We start from the raw sequence: 20,117 nt of genomic DNA on the forward strand, positions 1-20,117 counted from the left end.
CTATAAATAGGAGGGATGAAGCCAGCAGAGATCAGATTCTCTCTACAGAGACCTCTACAGCACAGAGATCCAGACATGGCACCTACAATCACTGCAGCAATGAACAATTCTCAGGAGCATCTGACTCTGACCCACAAGGTAAATTCAAGATTCAACATGATTTAAATATTGTCAAGGAGGCTTTGTCTTTGTTCATGCTAAATCTTCACTCCACAATAAGTTTATTAATGACTTTATTCTTCTTCCTGCAGCTCAGAAAGCCTCTGGTGGAGAAGTTACGCAGAGAGCGAATCAACAGCAGCATTGAGCAGCTCAAGTCTCTCCTGAGTCCAGAGTTCCTCAAACAGCAGCCAGACTCCAAGCTGGAGAAAGCAGACATCCTGGAGATGACAGTTTGTGTCCTGAGACGGCTGCAGCAGCAGAATCAACATGTGGACTCAGCAGCTGTCGGTCAGGGCTATTCCAGATGTGTCCAAGAGGTGACACACTTCCTGTCCAAAGAACGGGTGAAGACCCAGTCCCAGAGAAGACTGCTGAACCACATCAACAAGCTGCAGTCTTCCTCTGATAACAACCTGAGAGAGGCTGACTTCTCTCTTCTGAGCTCCACAGTCCAGACCAGCATCACCAAAGAGAAGAGTCCAGTCAACAGCGCCGTCTGGAGGCCGTGGTAGACACCTACAGACTGGAGTTACTACCAGACAAACTGAGATGACCATATTGGTCAAAAGTAATTATCAGATATATTACTCTGAAATAATAGAAGTGTCCGTGCAAAGTGTTTTAATTAATCTAAAGGTCATATTGGACTGACATTTCCATGTACTTCCATGGGAATATGTTTTCAAAGAAAATGAAAACTTATATTTGTGAAAATATTGAGTAGGCCAAAATGTTTATTCTATGAATATCATATATTCGGTTATTGATTTATCAATATAATTAAATGTTTGGCCAATATTGGCCAGCATTATAAAGCCTGCATCAAGATTGATGCAGTGATAGGAATTGGCAAATCTCAGCTACTTTCTGGTAGCACTTTTTCTTCCTTTTGGATGTGCTTGATTAAGTTTTTACTTTGTAAAAGATTATTGACCCATGTTGGGTCTGAAGTCATCTGTTCTGTCATCAACATTTTCTGTTATGTCTAATTTTTTTTCTTTTCTTTCTCTCATCTCGCTTTGTTTAGCTTGTCATAAATAAAATCCCTGTGTTTTGTGAAAATACTGAAGCTGTTAACTCTACTCTTTTTGAGTACATTGTGTTGGACTACAAGTTTTTACTGTGATGTATCATCGCCAAGTGCCTCTATGATGTGACCCATTCAATTTTTTTGAATAAAAAACATCAACTGAATCTTGAGCTGTGTCATTTCATCCTTTACACTGACAAAACTTAAATGTGAATAACATTATCAGACTTACATTAATTATTAGGCTAAATTATACTGGATTGTATTTGTTTGTATAGCTGTTGGTATTTTCTTCATCTGAGAGGAGTGTAGAATCTTTAAATGGAGGACAATTTCTATTATGGCTGACCACTGCCATCTACTGGCTAGTTTATGTACGTGCACTTGAACAAAAAGAAAATACATAATAGCTGCATTACTTAATGCAATTGACCCCTTTACATACAGTTTTCCTCTTTTACCCCCTTTAAGGTTGGTGAAAACTTTCCTTTTCCAACTTGTCTCATAGTAGCCTATCACATGGGCCTGCTGTATCAGCTTGTTCCAACTTTTCATTGAAGCTTTATTACGAGTGAAATATTCAAACTCAAGACTTTCTATTTTTAGTTGCACCATTCCATCATCAAATAGAAATATTGTACCCATCTTGTGCATCATTTAAACAAATGTCCCCCAAATTTAGCCTGACATATTTGGTTTTTTTTTTTTCTGGAAACTTTGGGATCTCCACTAGAATTTAAAAGTACAGTTCTGTGGGTTTTAACAAAGTGGAGTGCACAGCATACAAGTACTTTTTGTCTATAGCTGCCACACATTTAAAGAATTATTATGATCAGATTCACAACAATAACACTTCATCATCCATTATTTCATATCATATGTATAATACTTTTGACTTTTTCTGACATGCACCGGTTATACCTCAAATAGCAGTTGTCTACTCCTTTTTAAATAATTTGTGATAGTTTTTAGTAGACGTGCAAACAACGTGCATTACATGTTTCATCTTGTCTTCAGATATAATGTGAAACAAGTTGTTAACTCAAAAGTGTTTGCTATGTTCATGATAGTACTGAACTTTTTACAGGACAAAACACACACGCCTCACGCTGTACGTGGATGCTGATTGGACGACGAGGGGCACGCACGCACGCAGCGTCAAATCGTTGCCGACCATGGCGGAATTTGTTCGAGTTGACAGCAGCACAAGTGGTCATACCATGGATAAAAGCATTACTCTTCCGCCAGATGAAATATTCCGCAATTTGGAAAACGCAAAGCGATTCGCAATAGACATAGGTACCTGGGAATATGAAAGTTGTCTTTATTTCTTCAGCCTTTTTTTGCGGGAACGTAGCTCATCTCCGCTATGCCGCAGCCTGATAACAACACATTACTATATGTGAAAGTAAATAAGACCAAGCTAACGTTAATCCTCTTAAAGTCGTGTCTAATTTGAGTTTGTTTGCCTTGAAGATGAAAGCCTAATGAGGTTTCAAGCTGATCTTTTTTTCTGATAAAGCGGTTGTGTGCCAAACAAACCTGGCCAACTTTGACAAGTACCACAGCGTTGCCGTTAGCTGCAAGCTAGCCTGTGTTCATGTTTTGTCGTCCCTGTTTAGCTAACGGTACAGTTTCACAGTCCTTTACGCGTTAGTTTCAATCTGTCTCACGGGTTTCTTATCGGACACGATCCATGCTGTTTTCCCATTGCTTGAACAGGTGGATCTCTCACAAAGCTTGCCTACTACTCAACTGTACAACACAAGGTGGCCAAAGTACGATCCTTCGACCACACTACAAAGGTAACTATCTGTTTTATCATCTGTTTCTGTAAAAGCTGTGGTGTCCTGGGTATAGCCACGTTTTCCTACATCCCACTAAGCCCAAACTGCATCGTAGCCTACATTTTCTCTATGTCAAAATACATAGCAGAGGAAATGCCAATAGCAGGATGTAATGACGTAACGTTATTCCACTTTTCTCCACTGTTTCTGTCTAATTTGTGTCCCCCAGGAGGCTACCGGTGACAACCTCTATGAAATATCCGTGCAGGAAGAGGTCACTGCACGCCTGCACTTTATCAAGTTTGAAAATGCTTACATTGAAACATGCTTGGACTTCGTCAAAGACCACCTGGTCAACACGGAAACCAAAGTTATCAAAGCCACAGGTGGAGGGGCGCACAAGTTCAAAGAACTCATTGAGAGGAAACTCGGACTCAAGTGAGTATACAGACCAGCTGTGAATAAAGCCAAGAAACTGTTGTTATCACTGCATGTGCAAACATCTGCCATAATTACAGATGACTAAATTGGGCCCTCTGCCCTTGCTGTAACCCTATTCACAGACAAAGCAATATCCTGTCCTCTACCTGTGAATCGAATAAGATTAGCTGGACTCTTTATTGGCTTGTAAAATGCGGCAGCTACTAACCAAACATTGTGAGATGGCAACAGAGCATCCATATGGCATTTTAATTTTTTCAGTTAAATGTTTCTCTTTTAATTCAGTTTAGAGAAAGAGGAACTAATCCGTGGAATCAGCTTTTTGTATTTCTTTGACTGCTTATGTGGCTCTAACACACACACACACACACACACACACACACACACACACACACACACACACACACACACACACACACACAGCTGCAGACAGCTGCTCTGTCTAGAAAACTGTAAATGTCTGGTAATATTGTAAAAACAAAGGAGATTCCACATTAGATACTTAATGATTTACCAGATGCAGGACGACAACAGTTAATCTTCTGCCCTGGCTGAGGATGATTTATTCTAATGGAGTCTTTTATGTGCTGCGTTGTAACAGAGTGGACAAAGAGGATGAGATGACCTGCCTCATCAAAGGATGTAACTTTGTGCTGAGGAATATACCCCACGAGGCTTTCGTGTACGCCAAGCATGCAGACTCAGAGTTCCGCTTCCAGACGACTCAACCAGACATCTTCCCTTACCTGCTTGTAAACATCGGCTCTGGGGTGTCCATAGTCAAGGTGATAACTGACAAATCACAGTTTTGTCACTTGTTTGCGAAAGGCAGTTTCCCTGCTTAACCAGTTAGTTGAGTAGAGCTGACACAAATAGTCAGTTAACTGGTTGGTCCAGTGACAGAAAATTAATCTGTAGTTATTTTGATAATACATTCATTGTTGAAGCAAAATTACCAATCACTCTCTGGTTTTAGCTTCTCCAATGTGATGATTTTCTTTTTTCTTCTCTTTTTGTTTACAGTTTTACATATTAAACTGTCTTATCATCTGTTTTTAGACAAAGCAAGACGTATAAAGATGTCACCTTGAGCATTTTTTACTTCCCTTATCCTTTGACATTTTAAAGACCAAATGGTTAATCAAAAAAAAGTCTGATTAATCTATAATGAAAAGAATTGTTAGTTTAAGCCCTAATCAAAAGCTAAAGCATATTCCTGCCATTGTTAACATATGAAGGGTACTGCTATGTTTATTTTTTTAATTCTATTAACACTCTTTCAATTTTTTTGTTATTATAGAAAAGACCTTCAATAGAAACAAAGATAAATATGAGCCTCTTGAAAGCAGAGGTTGTTTCAACTGAAAAATTTTCAATAATTACTTACCGATCAATTTGGAAATTTCAACAGTAGCTTCTGATACCAAAGTGACATTGATTGCTCATCACAGGTATATTTGTATCAGCATAGATATTAGCCAATATTTAAAAGAAATGTCTTGAATACACTACCCCTAACCTCCAACAATTCAGTATCAGTTTGGCTCTACAGTTTGTCCTTTTTATGTAGCTAGGTTATGGCACACACCGTTTACATGAAATGGTCTAGGTTTGACTGCAAGTTATGTCTTTATCTACTGTACAGTATAGTAATTGTAAGAGCCAGTTAGTGCCCTTGGTATAAACAGGAACCAATCTTTGGTTTCTCGGGTGTGACCCAGAAGCACATACAGTTTTTTTGAACACACACACACACACTACACAGGCATACATACAAGCAGTGATTTTTCTGGAAACCCAACTAAGATCTCATCTAAATAAATGGAACCAATGGTTTTAACTGCAAATAGGACTTTCATTGATCAAAAAGGTAAGAAGTGCGTCAGTTACTGTACCCGTGGAACAGCACCTCAGGGGCTTAAAGCTTGGGCTTAGCCTCTTCAGTAGTGTATGTAAAAATGGCAGACCTAGTAAAAGTACCTGGCTTTATTGTGCAGGTTTGGCTTTTCTAGATGACTAACCTTTGTATTAACCCGTTTCTTCATCTCTCACTATATTTGATTCGTACAAAAGGCAATGTTCCATTCTCTCCCACTACAACAGGTGGAATCCGAGGACAAATTTGAGCGAATAGGAGGAAGCTCAATAGGTGGAGGGACGTTCTGGGGCCTTGGAGCCTTGCTCACCAAAACTAAGGTATCCTAAATACGTTACTCTAGTTTAAATGTCTGATTGTAACAGTCATCCTGGAAAGGTTGGCAGCTCAGTGCAATATTTTGTTCCCTTAAGCCTCGTGAACTTTACCCTTTTTCTCTCCTGTAGAGATTTGACGAGTTGCTACAGTTGGCCTCAAAGGGGCAGCACACAAGTGTCGATATGCTCGTCAAAGATATCTACGGAGGATCTTATGGGTCTTTAGGCTTGACTGGAGATCTTATTGCAAGCAGTTTTGGAAAGTCTGCAACTGCTGACAAAGGTGACATATGGGAGGGAAGTGTGCGCACATCCAGACAAAATACTCTGGTGCAAGACAAAAAATACTGTTAGGGCACAACAGAGGTCTGCACACTGTTAGACTCCAAATCAATTATTGAATTCTCTCAATTTTGATGAGGATCTTGTAGATTTAGGTCAGTGTAATGAATGACTTTATAGGCACACTTGTGCAGTTCTTTCAATTAATTGGATCAAAACATACTGTACATTAAAGCAGTACCACAACCATCTTTTGAGTATCAAAACACTACGTGGACTTGAAAGGAGGCTGTCAAAAGTTTGTAACTTCCTCATTTGCTTACTTTGGAAGGCCAGCAGCAACTGTAATCAGCGTTGATTCAATACTTGTAAAATATATTTAAATGGTAACCCAGTTTCACAGTGAAGAAAGGATTAACCTTTCCATAGACACTCAAACCACTCCTGCACAAACCACATGTGGACGCTCAGAATATCGCAAACAGTCATACTGTAGTTTCCCCCCAATATATGGCAAAACACACTACTTCCATTTCAATCCTCACACTTCACTATTGGAACTCATTGTAACCTCTTTGAATCCACGCTGACTGAGGCACTGCAGGCTAAACTTGACAATCAGAAGATGGAGTTTGGCTTTAAGTGCAAATGAAATAAAAGCCACAAAGTCTAATTCTGTTTTCTCTGTGATGACATCTTGGCAGGGTAGATTTCATATTTTCCAGTTTTATTGCAAAATCGGTGTCGACGTGAACTGATGACCTCTCACCCAGTTCTGATACAGTTTTATTCTCTCTGTTACTCAACGGAAATTCACACCCTGTTGTTTGGTATTATCAAAGCAAATTCTGCTGCAGTTATTGAGTAGTTTATACCGTTTCATTTTGAAAATGTGGAACAGGATTTAGATATTGATACCTAATTGTCGTAACGCTCATATGAGTTTGTAAATCTGCCATTGAACAGAATGAAGTTAGTAAAACACTTCCTAATTTGAATTCTGAAAAAGTGTTTGAACTACTTAAGGAGTTCTAAAGAATTGCTGCTGTTGTTTTGTCCATGTATTAGTGGCAGTATTTAAATATTCAGATGTCAGTCTTTTAAAGCCTCTTTAAGCAGCTTTTCAGTTTTGTGATGTGGATATTGCCCGTATGTTTATATAACTCTGCTCTAAATTTGTAGAGTTCTCTAAAGAAGACATGGCCAAGAGCTTACTCCATATGATCAGCAACGACATCGGGCAGCTGGCCTGTCTGTATGCTAAACTCCACAACCTCTCCCGAGTGTACTTTGGAGGCTTCTTCATCAGAGGACACCCCGTCACCATGCACACAATCACCTACAGCATCAACTTCTTCACCAAGGCAAGGCCTCTTCCTCTGCTGACCTGAAAACAAACTAACCCTATTCAGTGTGTCCCCTAGGTCCACCCCACAGCACCTATTTAAAAAGAAAATGTGTCACTTTTTTTTAGGATTATTTTTTGGAGCATTTTTAGGCCTTCATTTCCACAGGACAGATGAGGACATGAAAGAGGGGAGAGCGGGGGAATGACATGCAGCAAAGGGACACAGGTCGGGGTCGAACCCGCGGCCGCTGCGTCAAGGAGTAATCCTCTATATATGTGCTCTATCTGTGTAAAAACACAATAACATTGAATCTGTCGGCCCGTTGGCGCGTCGTTCACTACCGAGCCTGTTTGTAACCGGTAGGCTAACATTACTGACAACGTTTCAACAGATTTAGCAGTTTAGATAACACGACTGTCCTGCTGTTACAGATGTGACCTAACCACAGACATAATGAAAATAGGGGAAACACAGTGGATATTTGGTGTTATTTTTGGCCTGTAGTGGCTTGTACAATTATTGAGGAAACAATGCTATTACATAGTGATGACAAAGTGTCTTGGTGCTCTTTAAGAGTTCCTAACAGTTGGTCTTTTTTTCTCGGTATCACTTTTTCTTTGTTATCACCTGAACTTGACAGTGTTTCGCCCACAACCCAGACTTTTTATGTCATTACCATTACCTTTTTTTGTTGTTGTTGTTGTTGTTGTTGTAGGGTGAAGTTCAGGCCTTGTTTCTAAGACATGAAGGCTATCTCGGAGCCATTGGAGCATTTCTTAAAGGAGCAGAGGAGGACAGTAAGGAAAAACCTACAAATGCACATTATTGTCCTCAATTTGGCATCAACAGGGTTATTGCAAATATTGTTATACCTATACCTAATTATTAGTGTGTGTGTGTGTGTGTGTGTGTGTGTGTGTGTGTGTGTGTGTGTGTGTGTGTGTGTGTGTGTGTGTGTGTGTGTGTGTGTGTGTGTGTGTGTGTGTGTGTGTGTGTGTGTGTTTATATTTTTGAAAACAACGTCGCTGAACTTGTGCAGATAGTTACAATACTTACTTTAATCGTAAAGATACTTACTTTAATTGTTTCTTACTGCTCTTTAATGTTTTAATGTAAAGCACTTTGAATTGCCCTGTTGCTGAAATGTGCTGTACAAATAAATCTGCCTTGTTTTGCTAGATGTTTTCACTGACATCAGGTGTGATAAAATCTCTGGACTTCAGTTGTGAAACACCTCAACCTCCAATTTGTGTGTCTGTTTATCTTTCACATGAACACATAACTAACTCACGGCCATGGCAGAATATAGAAGGACTGATATAGGCAATATTGCCAGAGCACAAGGACCAGTAACTAACAAGATTTAATTGGAAATAAAAAAAATTCCCTTTAAATTCTGCTAGCTAGCTTGGCAGAAGTATTTTTTAAATACTAACCTTAAATAATAATAAAAATGCACTATAATTAAAATGTTATACCATAGCTATATAATTGCATCTTGTACCCCTCTAGATCCAAACCAGTACAGTTGGGGTGAGAACTACGCGGGAAGCTCGGGCCTGATGAGCGTGTCTCCAGATATGAATCCCATGCAACGTGCACGTAGCGGAACAGTGAGTCGGCAGAGGAAGCAAAGTGTGATCAGATGCTAAGTCTTGAAGCTTGGTCGTGTACACATCATGACCTATTTTCACTCTTCTGCTGGTTTATTGTTTTTTGTTTTATTTCACCCACCTTCTTCCATCAAATTCTGATGTTTTTGAACATTATTTCCCATTTTACATTATTTATTGACACACCATCACCACTGTCCTCACTGAATCCATAGACATCATACATCCGACGTTCATCTTTGATAATCGTTCTTTTCATTTCCTCTCCACACACTCCTCTGTCTACCTAACCCTCTCCTTCAGTTTTGCGTAAGTACCTCCGTCGGCTATAGTTGTGTGCTCTGGTGTGATGACATGTGGCTCCTGCTTACAGTGCCTTGTTCTCTAGCTGTAGACGCTTAGTATTTAGACGTGTCCGACATTCACTTTGTTCACTTATGCGATGACAAGAGAGACCTGAGAGCAGCTTTCTTTTTAGCTAAGCTTTGATTTTGCCACTGTTTTGTCCTTTACCTAATCCTATATTGGTCCTATATTATTCACTATAAAGTTTTGGTTTGGTTCACTATAAGGACGCCCATTAGCTGACGCCTAGACGGCCAGCTAGTCTTCCTGGGGTCCATCAACATTAAATCAGACAATATTAAAACATCTCATGACAAATACAGGAAAAGAAAAGAAACCTAGCAAACACTCACAAGTATACACAAAATAACAAGGGACAGAACCAGAAAAAGCCAAGAAAAAATGATTTTAAAAAACAAAATTACATTACACTATATTTACACAACACAGTGTTGGGAAAGTTCACTTTCTACATGAACTAGTTCAAAGTTCAGTTCACAAATTTTAAAATGAACTAGTTCAGTTCATAGTTCATACTTCAAAATTTTGAACTAAATTCACAGTTCCAAAAATGAACTAGTTCATAGTTCTTTTTTTCCATATGTTGCTACGAGCTATTATTTTTCAAAATTATTGCCACAGCCCATATAGAACCATAGACCGCAATTATTTTATCAGTTTTAACACTGAAACTATGCGTCAGATTTCATCTTCATATCCAATCAGTTCAATGTGCCGTTTCAGGTTTGCTGTGGATGTGACTGAAGTGAAGTCTTTTTGAAAGCCGGCGGGCAAAGTTTGCACAGAAATGTAAGATTTTTCCCATCCTCACTGACCTTGTCATAAAACTCGTTTAAATGATCATACGAAGCCTCCTTGCTGCTGTCGCTTCCACGCTGCTTTTTGTTTTGATGACGCATGCGGCGGTGGCGACACTGGTGGCTGGTGTTGCCAGATTGGATGTTTTTTCCGCAACATATTAAGGCCTGTTTACGGTGTGTTTTAGCCGGGTTTTCACCTGGAAGGCTCTATCGAAATCTGGCACAGAGAGTGCCGTTCACAGACACCAGAATTAACTAGTTCACAGTAACGTTCATCAGGCAGTAATACAGTGCGTTCAGTTCACGTTCGCCCAAAATATGAACGAGTTCATGAACCATCGTTAAACGAACGCGTTCTGGCACAACACTGACACAACATGACACATGGGTTTAGAGCTAACATCTAGGTAGCTCACAAAGACAAAGTAAGAGAAGCAATATTTCTTACAACAAAAGAAAATAAGATCTAAAACCTCAAGATAGATGGAGGATAGAAAGATGGAAAAATAACTGTAATACCCAATGTTTTTGACAGCTGCTTTTTGATTCCTCTGTGTGACCCTTTGAGCATGGTGGTCTTCGTAGAGCATCAGGAGCTGTTAACGTTCGCTGCCCTAGAGTCCCCTGTCACCACTCTGCCTCCCTTACTGCATCTTCCTCTGCATCTTTGTTGTTGTCTTAACAAAACATACTAACTAAGAGTGACACCTTCCACAGCTTTGATAAGAAAAAGGAAAATATTATGGAAAATATGTCCTATAATGAAAGAGTGATAGCTGAAAGATTAAAGCAGTCTCAGTTAATGAACAAGAGAGACGGCATGTATCTTGTCTGTCTTTTATTGTGTCTAGTTTGACATGTTGGAGATGGACCGCCTGGAGGGGAAGCTGGTGAACCTGCCTCTGCTGCAGGACGCTTCGTCTTACATCCCCGACACCGTGGACCTCACCGAGGACGCGCACGCCCGCGAATACTGGCTCTACTGCTTCGAAGAGGCCCTAGACGGGGTAGGACTGCGGTTCGTGTTGTGGAAAACAAGCGTATTTGTGCTCAGCAGAGGTTGTGAACACGGCTGATTATGCAGTACATTGTTCTTGCAGGTGGTCAAGAGAGCTGTAGCGAGCCAGCCTGACATGCCGGAGGCAGCCGAGCGAGCCGAGAAGTTCCGCCAGAAATACAGACACAAGCTTCAGACCCTCCGCCACCAGCCTTTGTAAGGGAACAACTGGTTTTTTTTTTTTTTTTTTTTTTTTTGCATGCAAGGCCTATCTGTTTGACCCAGGGGTTGCTTTGAGTAGACTAAACCTCAAGCCTTTTCTTCAACGTCTGCGTTAGTTACATGTCTTCATACCTGCTGTAACTGCCCACGTGCTTCGTCAAGGAAAAGGGAAATCTTGATGTTAAATCTGTTTACTTGTTTCAGGTTTTTAGGAGTCAGGGGCACATAAGAATTAGGGGTGTAATGATCCATCAATCTGGATGGATATATCGATTCAAAGATCAACGATGCACTATCATCGATGCAAAGTCAAAACATTGCTACATATCATCATCTTTAAGATGTACCTTTTATTTTGAAATCCCCATGGCAATAATTTAAAGGGATAAAAAAAAAACATTTGCATGAGAAATTTGGCACTTTGTAGCGAACAGCAGGAGCTTTATTTCTCAGATTTTTTTCATTTAAATGTCTGGAAGAGCTCCGTTACAAAAATGTTTGACTCGAATTTTGCTTTTGTAAGTTGAAATATAAATTTAACTGATTGTGTTGAACGGGCTTATGATATCGTCTTATAACGATCGCAGGCACCTGAATTGAATCTCATGAGAATGGTATCGTGGCGGACTTTGTGACATCAGCAAATATCGCATTGTTGGGCAAATAATCAATTGAATATGGTATCGTAATTAAACTTGGGATTTACACCCCTAATAATTATGTGTCCGTTGTTCTGTCAATGATTTATCGCCCCAGCCAGGTTGTGTGAATGTTTTTCTCTCTGGCTAACGTAGAGTGCTTCTCTTCTCACCTAGTGCTTATGGATCCCTCACTGTCAGAAGTCTGTTAGACACGAGGGAACACTGTTTAAACGAGTTCAACTTTCCTGATCCCTACTCTAAGGTCTGAGTGAAATCTATCAACCTTCTTGTTGTTTTTCTTTGTGTGTGCTACACCGCTGCTTTTGGTCCTCACTGATCTGGTGATGTTTTCATACAGTGTCATGGTATCACATAGACCATATATTTCCACCTCCTACTGTAAATTGGGCCTAGCATATAGGCACTATACTATATACTATACAAATTTTTTTTTTATACATTCTTAAAATCTCATTTTCTCACATCTCTGAATGCTGAATGCCTCGGATTACCAATTCTTTTATTCCCCCCCGTTCAAACAAAGTGCTCCCCATCCCTGTTCTCTCGTAGATTAAACAGAGGGAAAATGACATGGCTCTCAAGTACTACCAGAAGGCAGTGAAGTGCCTGGACGAGTTGAGCTGGGAGGAGAGACAGTACGCCCTGGTCAGGGGCGTCCTGGCTGGGAATGTCTTTGACTGGGGAGCCAAGGCCGTGTCCGAGTGAGTGGAGTTAATGGATGTTATATACTCTGTGAGCAGCCTGGTCGATTGTTTGCTCTGTTCTGCCGGAGTGTGGGTGGTGGGAGACGCTCAGCTTGCACGTCTTGTAGTTTCAAAAGGGAGTTTTTCACCGCTGCGGTAGTGTGTTTGGCAGTGTTACATTGTTTTGAAAAGTTATCCAGACTGTAAACGGTGAGCAGCATGGATTGAAAGTAAACAAAAAAAATCAATGAAAGTGCTGCTTGCTATCCATCCCGACAAAGAATGTAACTGCATCCCAGTTCTGTTGTCAGGCAATCACAATAATACTGTCTTAACCCTAACCATGCTATTGTTGACCACAACTACCCATCTCTTTAAGAAATTAATTGATAAGGATTGAATTGATTTTTTTTTTTTTTTTTTTACACTGTGATCCAAATTCCTGTCTGACCTTGTGCATTTTTTGTTTTGATGTCATGCAGCGTCCTCGAATCTGATCCTGAGTTTGGGTTTGAGCAGGCTAAACGACAATTGGAAGGTATCTGAGTATTTTTATGTTGTTGAACCATTTGACTCCAGATAAAATTGTGGGACAGTTCTGCGCTGTCTGACGATTTCTTTAAAATTGTATTTCTTTTATTTCTTTTTTTCTCCTCAGAGCGGCCGTGGCTTGTCGATTCCTATGACCAGTGGTTTGAGAGACTAAAGGTCAGGCTCTTTCCCTTCTTTCTCTATCAGAGCCAAGTTATTTATTGAAGCATTATTGGCGGGGGGAGAGGTTTGAGGTTTTACCAAAAGCACTTTGACGGTACCACACGCTGTGTAGCACGGAAACAAACCCATAACTCAGACACGGTTGGCGCCGGGCACAGGCACGTTTTGATTAAGCACAAAGAGCAAACCCAGATAACAGCCGCTTAGTGCTCCCTAACATTTCCTATACTTGTGATAGTGTGTGTCTGTGTTGTGCACTTGTGATGATTAGTGCTCGAATACAATCCATCCTGTTTTTTTTTTTTTTTTTTTCTTGCAGGGTCCTCCTCATAAGTGTGCCATGTTTTTCGTAGATAATAGTGGAGTAGACATCATTCTAGGGGTGATGCCTTTTGTCAGAGAGCTTCTCTCCAGAGGAACAGAGGTAAGGAAATCTTAACGATTTCAAAAAAAATAATATATTTGATAAAACGCTAATCCAGCTCTTCTCTCCATCCAACCTCAGGTTGTTTTGGCCAGCAACTCCGGTCCGGCTTTAAATGACGTAACGAACGGTGAACTGCAGATATTGACCGAGAGCATCGCTGCCATGGATCCAGTGATTCAGTGAGTATTCATGAGCGTTTTTAAAAACAGATAGGAAAAGTAAAAAACAAAAAAAATACAAAATACAAACCTCAGCTAATCCTCTATTATCACACCAACTGATACTAATTATTTTAAAACATAACATTATCTTTCCTTGATAGCTTCTAACGGGCCGGCTTCATTGCACGTGTAACGTATGCAGAGCGGATGCTCTAACGCTACGCTTCCACTGTAGTCAATGACACTGGCGACCCCAGACACGAGAGCAGCGCGTTAGTGGTGCGTATGCTCCGCGGAGATCCGCTCTACAAGCATAAAAATAGGACGGTCTTCTATTCATATTTTTTACGCGAGGTGTGTGCGGCCCTTTTACGCAGAAATGGATCATACAGTGTCTGTATGCCTTTTAAATGAAACTAGCGATATACAATAAACGACTTAATGACTGTCGGCGAGCGTATTGGCAGTTTTGTTGTGAGAGTTTCTGTTTTTCTTTCTCGTTTCCCTCACCTGCGTCCTCTGATAACAGCGGACCGTAGATTGATGTTTCCAAAAACGGAAGAAACCACAACAGTCCCAAAGCAAAAGCTCGGCGTCTCGCCTGTGACTCACACAATCCTACGCCGTTAGTGCACAGAAGGTCTAGCTAGTTAAAAAAAAAAAAAACATACATTCCGCAGCACAAATACGCTCCACGCTCCGTCCGCATACGTTACGCGTAAGCCAAAAGCCGAAGCGTAAGACATAATGTTCTGTCTGATTTCACACCTGAAAAGCTTTTTAAAACCGTGACCTGTGGTTTGTTGTGTAGGGCCGGTCTGAGGGAGGACAGGTTGACGTTGGTCCAGAGTGGTTCCAGTTCACCCTGCCTGGATCTGAGGTTGGTTCTTTGACATTTTTGTTAAAGGGAGTACTAATAAGCCTGTGAAATACCTAGAATTAGACTTTCCTTCTGTGGTAGACGGAATGTATCACCCCCTAATGGGGGGGTAGACCTTGGGCTGCACATCTGTACTTTTAAAAGCCAGAACTCCGAGCACCTTGTGGCGAGATCATTAGATAAACTGTATTAGTGCGGCAAAAATGTTTTGATTCTCTGCCTAGTCGTCTAGACAAAGTGCTGGCGATGGTGGTGCGGGAGCGAAAAACCGACCTGGTGATCATCGAGGGAATGGGCCGAGCCATTCACACCAACTACTACGCCATGCTCCGCTGCGAGAGCCTCAAGATGGCCGTCATCAAGAACTCGTGGCTGGCCGACCGCCTGGGAGGAAAGCTGTTCAGCGTGGTCTTCAAGTACGAGGTGCCGGCTCCCAGCCAACACTCCGCTCTGACGCCCTCATGAGAGCGCCGGAGGCTCGCGCTTGAGCAGGACAGAACACCAAAGTCGAGCAACCGCGACGGATGAGCTCTGAATGTCAGGATGATGGCCGTATGCTGTCACTAAGTCAATGGCTGATATATAAAGCTGGTTTAAAAAAAAAAAAAGAGAGAGAAGAGTTTTAAAGGTGGTCATCGACAGGGAGCTTTTTACATTTCATTTTAAAACGTTGTTGATTTTAGTTCTGGTTTCATCAACATGATTGCTTTTTTTTGCAGGTTGTCCAATATCCTGTCCAATCACTTAAGTTTGCTACTATCATTACTGCCTGTTGATCTCATTCAGCATCTGGAGTATGTCTTCACGTGCAGTCATCACTGGATGTGTTAGGTCAACTTTAACAGCCTGTTATGACTGATGAGATCTTCAGCTTGTAGAAAAATCAATTTAGCATCAGGACATGCTACAAACACAACACTGTGCACCCATATGGGCGAATGCCATTCTTTGGCTGGTGTGTGTTAGAGAGAGAGAGCGAGAGAGAGAGAGAGACGCAGGGGTAATTACAGCTTTCAGCAGTAACGCTTTTTACATAAAGTGTGTTTAATGTGCCTTGAGGCCAATGTGATAAAAGCAACATTCACTCCGACTGCGTAAAATACCACACAAATATCGACTTTTGTTTCCCAGCAACCTAACGCCACAGACTAGGAAGAGTCTCCTGTTCTTTTATTACTGCCAGGGATTGAATTGAGATTTTAAAAATGAATCCTTGTCACTGTCACGTGTGTAGCTGTTAAGATGGCATCAGGGAAAATGTTTGATCAGCTCTCGGTCACAAAGAGGTTTGGTCGTGTTCCTCCACAAGGTGGCAGTATTCTACTGCAACGTTTTTTTTTTCTTCTTTTGAATGATTTCTCAAATCTTTACCAAGGTGCTTGGTGTCAAAATTAACACTACATAATTCAGGTTAAATATTCTAACTGTCTCTGATTAAAGCGTCCCATTTTGTCACGGAATTACTGTAATTAGCTGGCATGTACAAGTGCAAGTTGTAGTCAGAAATGCAACTGTTTGAAGGCAATAATACTGCAGCACCTAGTTGTAACGATCATCAAACACTGCGCGATTGTGATGTGGCCGACTGTATTGGCGAATTCATCGTAAAAATCTGAATTTAAGGCAGTATGTGATTTTAAAAGCCTTTGTGAAAATGTTTCCTAAAGTGAGAGTTGCTGGACACAAGGACTCACATTGCAATATTGTGTGTGTGTGTGTGTGTGTGTGTGTGTGTGTGTGTGTGTGTGTGTGTGTGTGTGTGTGTGTGTGTGTGTGTGTGTGTGTGTGTGTGTGTGTGTGTGTGTGTGTGTGTGTGTGTGTGTGTGTGTGTGTGTGTGTGTGTGTGTGTGTGTGTGTGTGTGTGTGTGTGTGTGTGTGTGTGTGTGTGTGTGTGTGTGTGTGTGTGTGTGTGTGTGTGTGTGTGTGTGTGTGTGTGTGTGTGTGTGTGTGTGTGTGTGTGTGTGTGTGTGTGTGTGTGTGTGTGTGTGTGTGTTTATATATAAAACAAATTTTCATCACTTCAGTTAAACACACCAAGCACAACTGTGTGTATTATTCTCCTGACAATTAAATGGTGAAAAACGTTTTAATTCCATTTTGTGTGTGTGGGGTGATGGTGGGGGAGGTATTTCTTACCATGTGTCAGGGGAGCTTGCAGCCGTGTAGAGGAATAGGGATAGTTGAAAGTTGTCCCATATTATAAAATAAATACAAAAATAAACCAACCTGCCCCTGGCGGTAAAAAAGCTCGACACCCTGTTATGTGGCGGCTGATGCCTGCTGGGGAGCTGTGGGCTGATAATGCATGATGAGTCCTGGCAGGGGGTCCTGCTGCTTTTCCTCTCTCTTCTTGATCCCTCTGACTGCCAACACACACAGAGACACACACACACACACCCCAATTCTGCAAGACACCCACGTGCTGTGGGTTTACTGACATCTATGTGTAATGTATGTAGGCTGTGAGCTGGTTTTATGTTTTTTTCTTACTGTAAAATATCCTACGTGGACAGGAATGTTTCCGTCCAGCATCAGTACACTCCAGACATTTTATGTCCTACCCCTTCCTACATGGGAGCCAACCACACTAAAGAGTCATCTTTTTTAGTGACATTTTGAAGGTGAACCAGAACTCTCAGGTGCTGCACATGAACTTCACACCCACACTGACAACTCCAGCAAAAATACTTTCCCTTTCAATGCACAGAGCACGTGACCAGGCATACAGTTACAGTTTGAATAGACTTGTCTCTGCAGCTGCAGTGGGACAAACCATAACTTTCCAATTACAGCAGGCAAATCTCATAAAACTCTTGATACCAACAGGCCCTGAGAAAACAGTGCAGCATTGACTGTAACTGTTTGCATAACACTAATTACTGTAGTTACAGTAAACAATGATTTCAAAAGGCGTTTTTTTTTCTTTTCTTTTTCTTTTCTCAAGCTCTGAATCCAACCCACTGTAGCTGAACCTTTTGTGGATTCTAAGTAACAATAACATCAATTTGATTGGTCCTGTGACCTGAAACATACAACACGCTACTTTGTGTATCACTACTTTTTAGATACATAAAAGTTCCCCTTAGGTCTCCCAGGTAATTTGTAGTACCTTTTTCCTTACCAATATTATTTGCAAGGGATTTACTCAAGTTAATGCGGTGGAAGGATGGAGCTCTCTGTACTGTACTGGGCCAGCAACATATCCTCATACAAAGGTCTGTATGATATCTTACTGGGCATGTTGTACTGGGGCATTCAAAAAATGTCTGGTATCAGAGTTCTAAAACACTCAAATGGCCATCAATAGGGCACATTCCTCTGGCTCTTCCTGTAATATATGTTGCAGTGGTTCCCAACATTTTTTGTCTGACATACTTAATGTTCCATCCATCTTCGTCCGCTTATCCGGTTTAATGTTATTAAACTTATATAAAAATGGATAATGTTACAATTATGCAAGACACAACCACCCTGGAGTTGTTGGTCTTTTTAATCTCTTTCTATACTTCTCTGATGGCTTTCATTAGTTTTAATGCACTCTCAATTACAGCAGACGTTACGCCTCACACCAGTTAGTAATCCTGTTGGTGTGTTTGTTTTCCTCTAAAACCTAAAGGTAGTTTGGATGTTTTGAAGTGGAGTTGTATGAGGTACTTATCTATAGTATATGGCGGTTGGCATGCCCCCCCCAGTTTCAGAGAAGCAGGCAGGAGTCCCGACATAGAAGTTAAGCAATGTACTGTTGTGGATGGGGCGGCAGCTAAACATATTTTAGCCACCTAACAAAATCAGTATCATTTTTCCTATATTAGGTGTTTTCACAGCTTTACCTTGCCATCAGACAGCTCCGTTTAAAGGAGAAATCCGGCGCAAAATGAACCTAGGGGTTAATAACTAGGGTTGGGCATCGAGAACCGATTCCTACTTGGAATCGTTTAAAAAATGACGATTCCAGTGGAATCATTTCTTTATTGGAATCGTTTGGCGGATTTGGTTTCAAATCTGATCATGGATTCCAAATTTAACATGCGCAAGTTTTGGTTTCTGTAGCGGCCAGGCGCTTCTTGTGTTGCAGCCATGGAGTGCAGTAAGCGGCGCTCTGGTGTGGCTTTATTTTACGTTGAAAAAGCCCCGTCAAACTGCAAACCACCATTGAATCAAAATAAAACTTTCCTCTTATTTGCGAAATAAGCATGTGAGCCCTTCCAACTCCACCACTCACAGAATCGGAATCGAAAGGAATTGGAATTTGAATCGTTAAAATCCAAACGATGCCCAACCCTATTAATTACACATGATTACAGAGTCGACCGTTCTCTGGGATATGTTTTCAAGCTAATCGAATGTGACAAGTTTTAGCCCAAACCGCTAATTAGTTTATAACGCTAATCGTCGGGGCACCAGTAACCAGTAACATAGCTCAAGCACGGCGTTCATTGTTCGACTGGTCGTGACTGCTTTCCCAAGATGGCGCCCGCATGTATACGTGAACGGTATTGTCTTTATAAATTACATTTTTAATAAACTGTCTATACACTTATAAAAGTTCTCAATGCTTCAGTGTAGGTGTGGGGACCCTCATTATGCTACCGTGGAAGTGTGGTGCTATTTTGAGCCTCGTTAGTGGTGTAGAAATAGCGGTTTGGGCTAAAACTGGTCACATTCGATTAGCATGGAAACACATCCCAGACAGGCCTGCCTGCGTTACCTGCAGCTACGGTTCATACCTGGCGGTGCTGCAGAATCCAAAACTTGTGAGAATCCGTTGCTTTTGATCCCATGTGTGTCACTGACACAGACTCTCATCATTATCTCTGAAAAAGGCTTTTTTACTCCCACAGGAGGCCCACAGGAGCAACAGGGGGTCCATTCAAATGCCATGAGCTCTTGAGCTCTTGAACGGGCTCAAATTTGCCTGAAGCAGACTGCGAGCATGAAGCAATATGAGGAAATCTTCCAAATAGAAGCCCAAAGAAAAGCGTTTTTAATGTGTTTTTAAGTACCAAGAATAGTCACTGCAGCATCATCGGCGTACAAACGTCTTTACCCAGTAAACATAATATAAATACATAGATAAATAAACAGTGGAGGAAGAAATATTCAGATCCTGTACTTAAGTAAATGTACTCAAACCGCCCTGTAAAAATACAACAACGCACTCTGTTACAAGTAAAAGTCCTGCTTTGAAATCTTATGTAAAAGTATGTATCATCAGAAAAATTGGAAAACTGGAAACAATCCAAACAGTTCTGTCAATCAACTAAGTGATTAATGGTCAGCTGTTACCTGTAGGCCTATATACTGTTGGGTAGTTTAATTCACAATAAAACGTGTTTTGTGTGCAAAAA

At 41.0% G+C, this 20,117-nt stretch overlaps 2 protein-coding genes across 3 annotated transcripts; both read left to right on the plus strand.

Moving 5' to 3' along the window:
* LOC114554814 (transcription factor HES-5) lies at positions 1-733 on the plus strand. The gene is made up of 2 exons (XM_028576861.1): positions 1-138; positions 252-733. Exons 1-2 carry the CDS (start codon positions 16-18, stop codon positions 672-674), a joined length of 546 nt encoding a protein of 181 aa, XP_028432662.1. The 5' UTR covers positions 1-15; the 3' UTR covers positions 675-733.
* Positions 734-2,332: 1,599 nt separating this feature from the next.
* pank4 (pantothenate kinase 4 (inactive)) lies at positions 2,333-16,524 on the plus strand. 2 transcript variants are annotated; one of them, XM_028576941.1, is made up of 20 exons: positions 2,333-2,491; positions 2,915-2,997; positions 3,209-3,417; positions 4,022-4,205; positions 5,524-5,616; positions 5,743-5,896; positions 7,078-7,259; positions 7,960-8,041; positions 8,757-8,857; positions 9,161-9,166; positions 10,875-11,030; positions 11,124-11,236; positions 12,058-12,145; positions 12,454-12,605; positions 13,070-13,125; positions 13,246-13,295; positions 13,621-13,725; positions 13,807-13,907; positions 14,701-14,769; positions 14,994-16,524. In XM_028576941.1, the coding sequence occupies exons 1-20, from the start codon at positions 2,368-2,370 to the stop codon at positions 15,232-15,234; spliced, it is 2,349 nt and encodes a 782-aa protein (XP_028432742.1). In that variant the 5' UTR covers positions 2,333-2,367; the 3' UTR covers positions 15,235-16,524. The 2 variants fall into 2 exon arrangements, with proteins under 2 accessions (XP_028432742.1, XP_028432743.1); XM_028576942.1 differs by lacking the exon at positions 9,161-9,166.
* The last annotated feature ends 3,593 nt before the right edge of the window (positions 16,525-20,117 follow it).

This window comes from Perca flavescens, chromosome 4 (genome assembly GCF_004354835.1).
Source record: "Perca flavescens isolate YP-PL-M2 chromosome 4, PFLA_1.0, whole genome shotgun sequence".
Classification (NCBI taxonomy): Eukaryota; Metazoa; Chordata; class Actinopteri; order Perciformes; family Percidae; genus Perca; species Perca flavescens.

Coding starts and splice junctions, on each gene's coding strand:
- pank4 (XM_028576941.1), top strand. CDS start 2,368: ATGGCGGAATTTGTTCGAGTTGACAGCAGCACAAGTGGTCATACCATG. Junction 12,146..12,453: donor TTCCTGATCCCTACTCTAAG/GTCTGAGTGAAA, acceptor GTTCTCTCGTAG/ATTAAACAGAGGGAAAATGA. Junction 14,770..14,993: donor TCACCCTGCCTGGATCTGAG/GTTGGTTCTTTG, acceptor TTCTCTGCCTAG/TCGTCTAGACAAAGTGCTGG.
- LOC114554814 (XM_028576861.1), top strand. CDS start 16: ATGAAGCCAGCAGAGATCAGATTCTCTCTACAGAGACCTCTACAGCAC. Junction 139..251: donor ATCTGACTCTGACCCACAAG/GTAAATTCAAGA, acceptor TTCTTCCTGCAG/CTCAGAAAGCCTCTGGTGGA.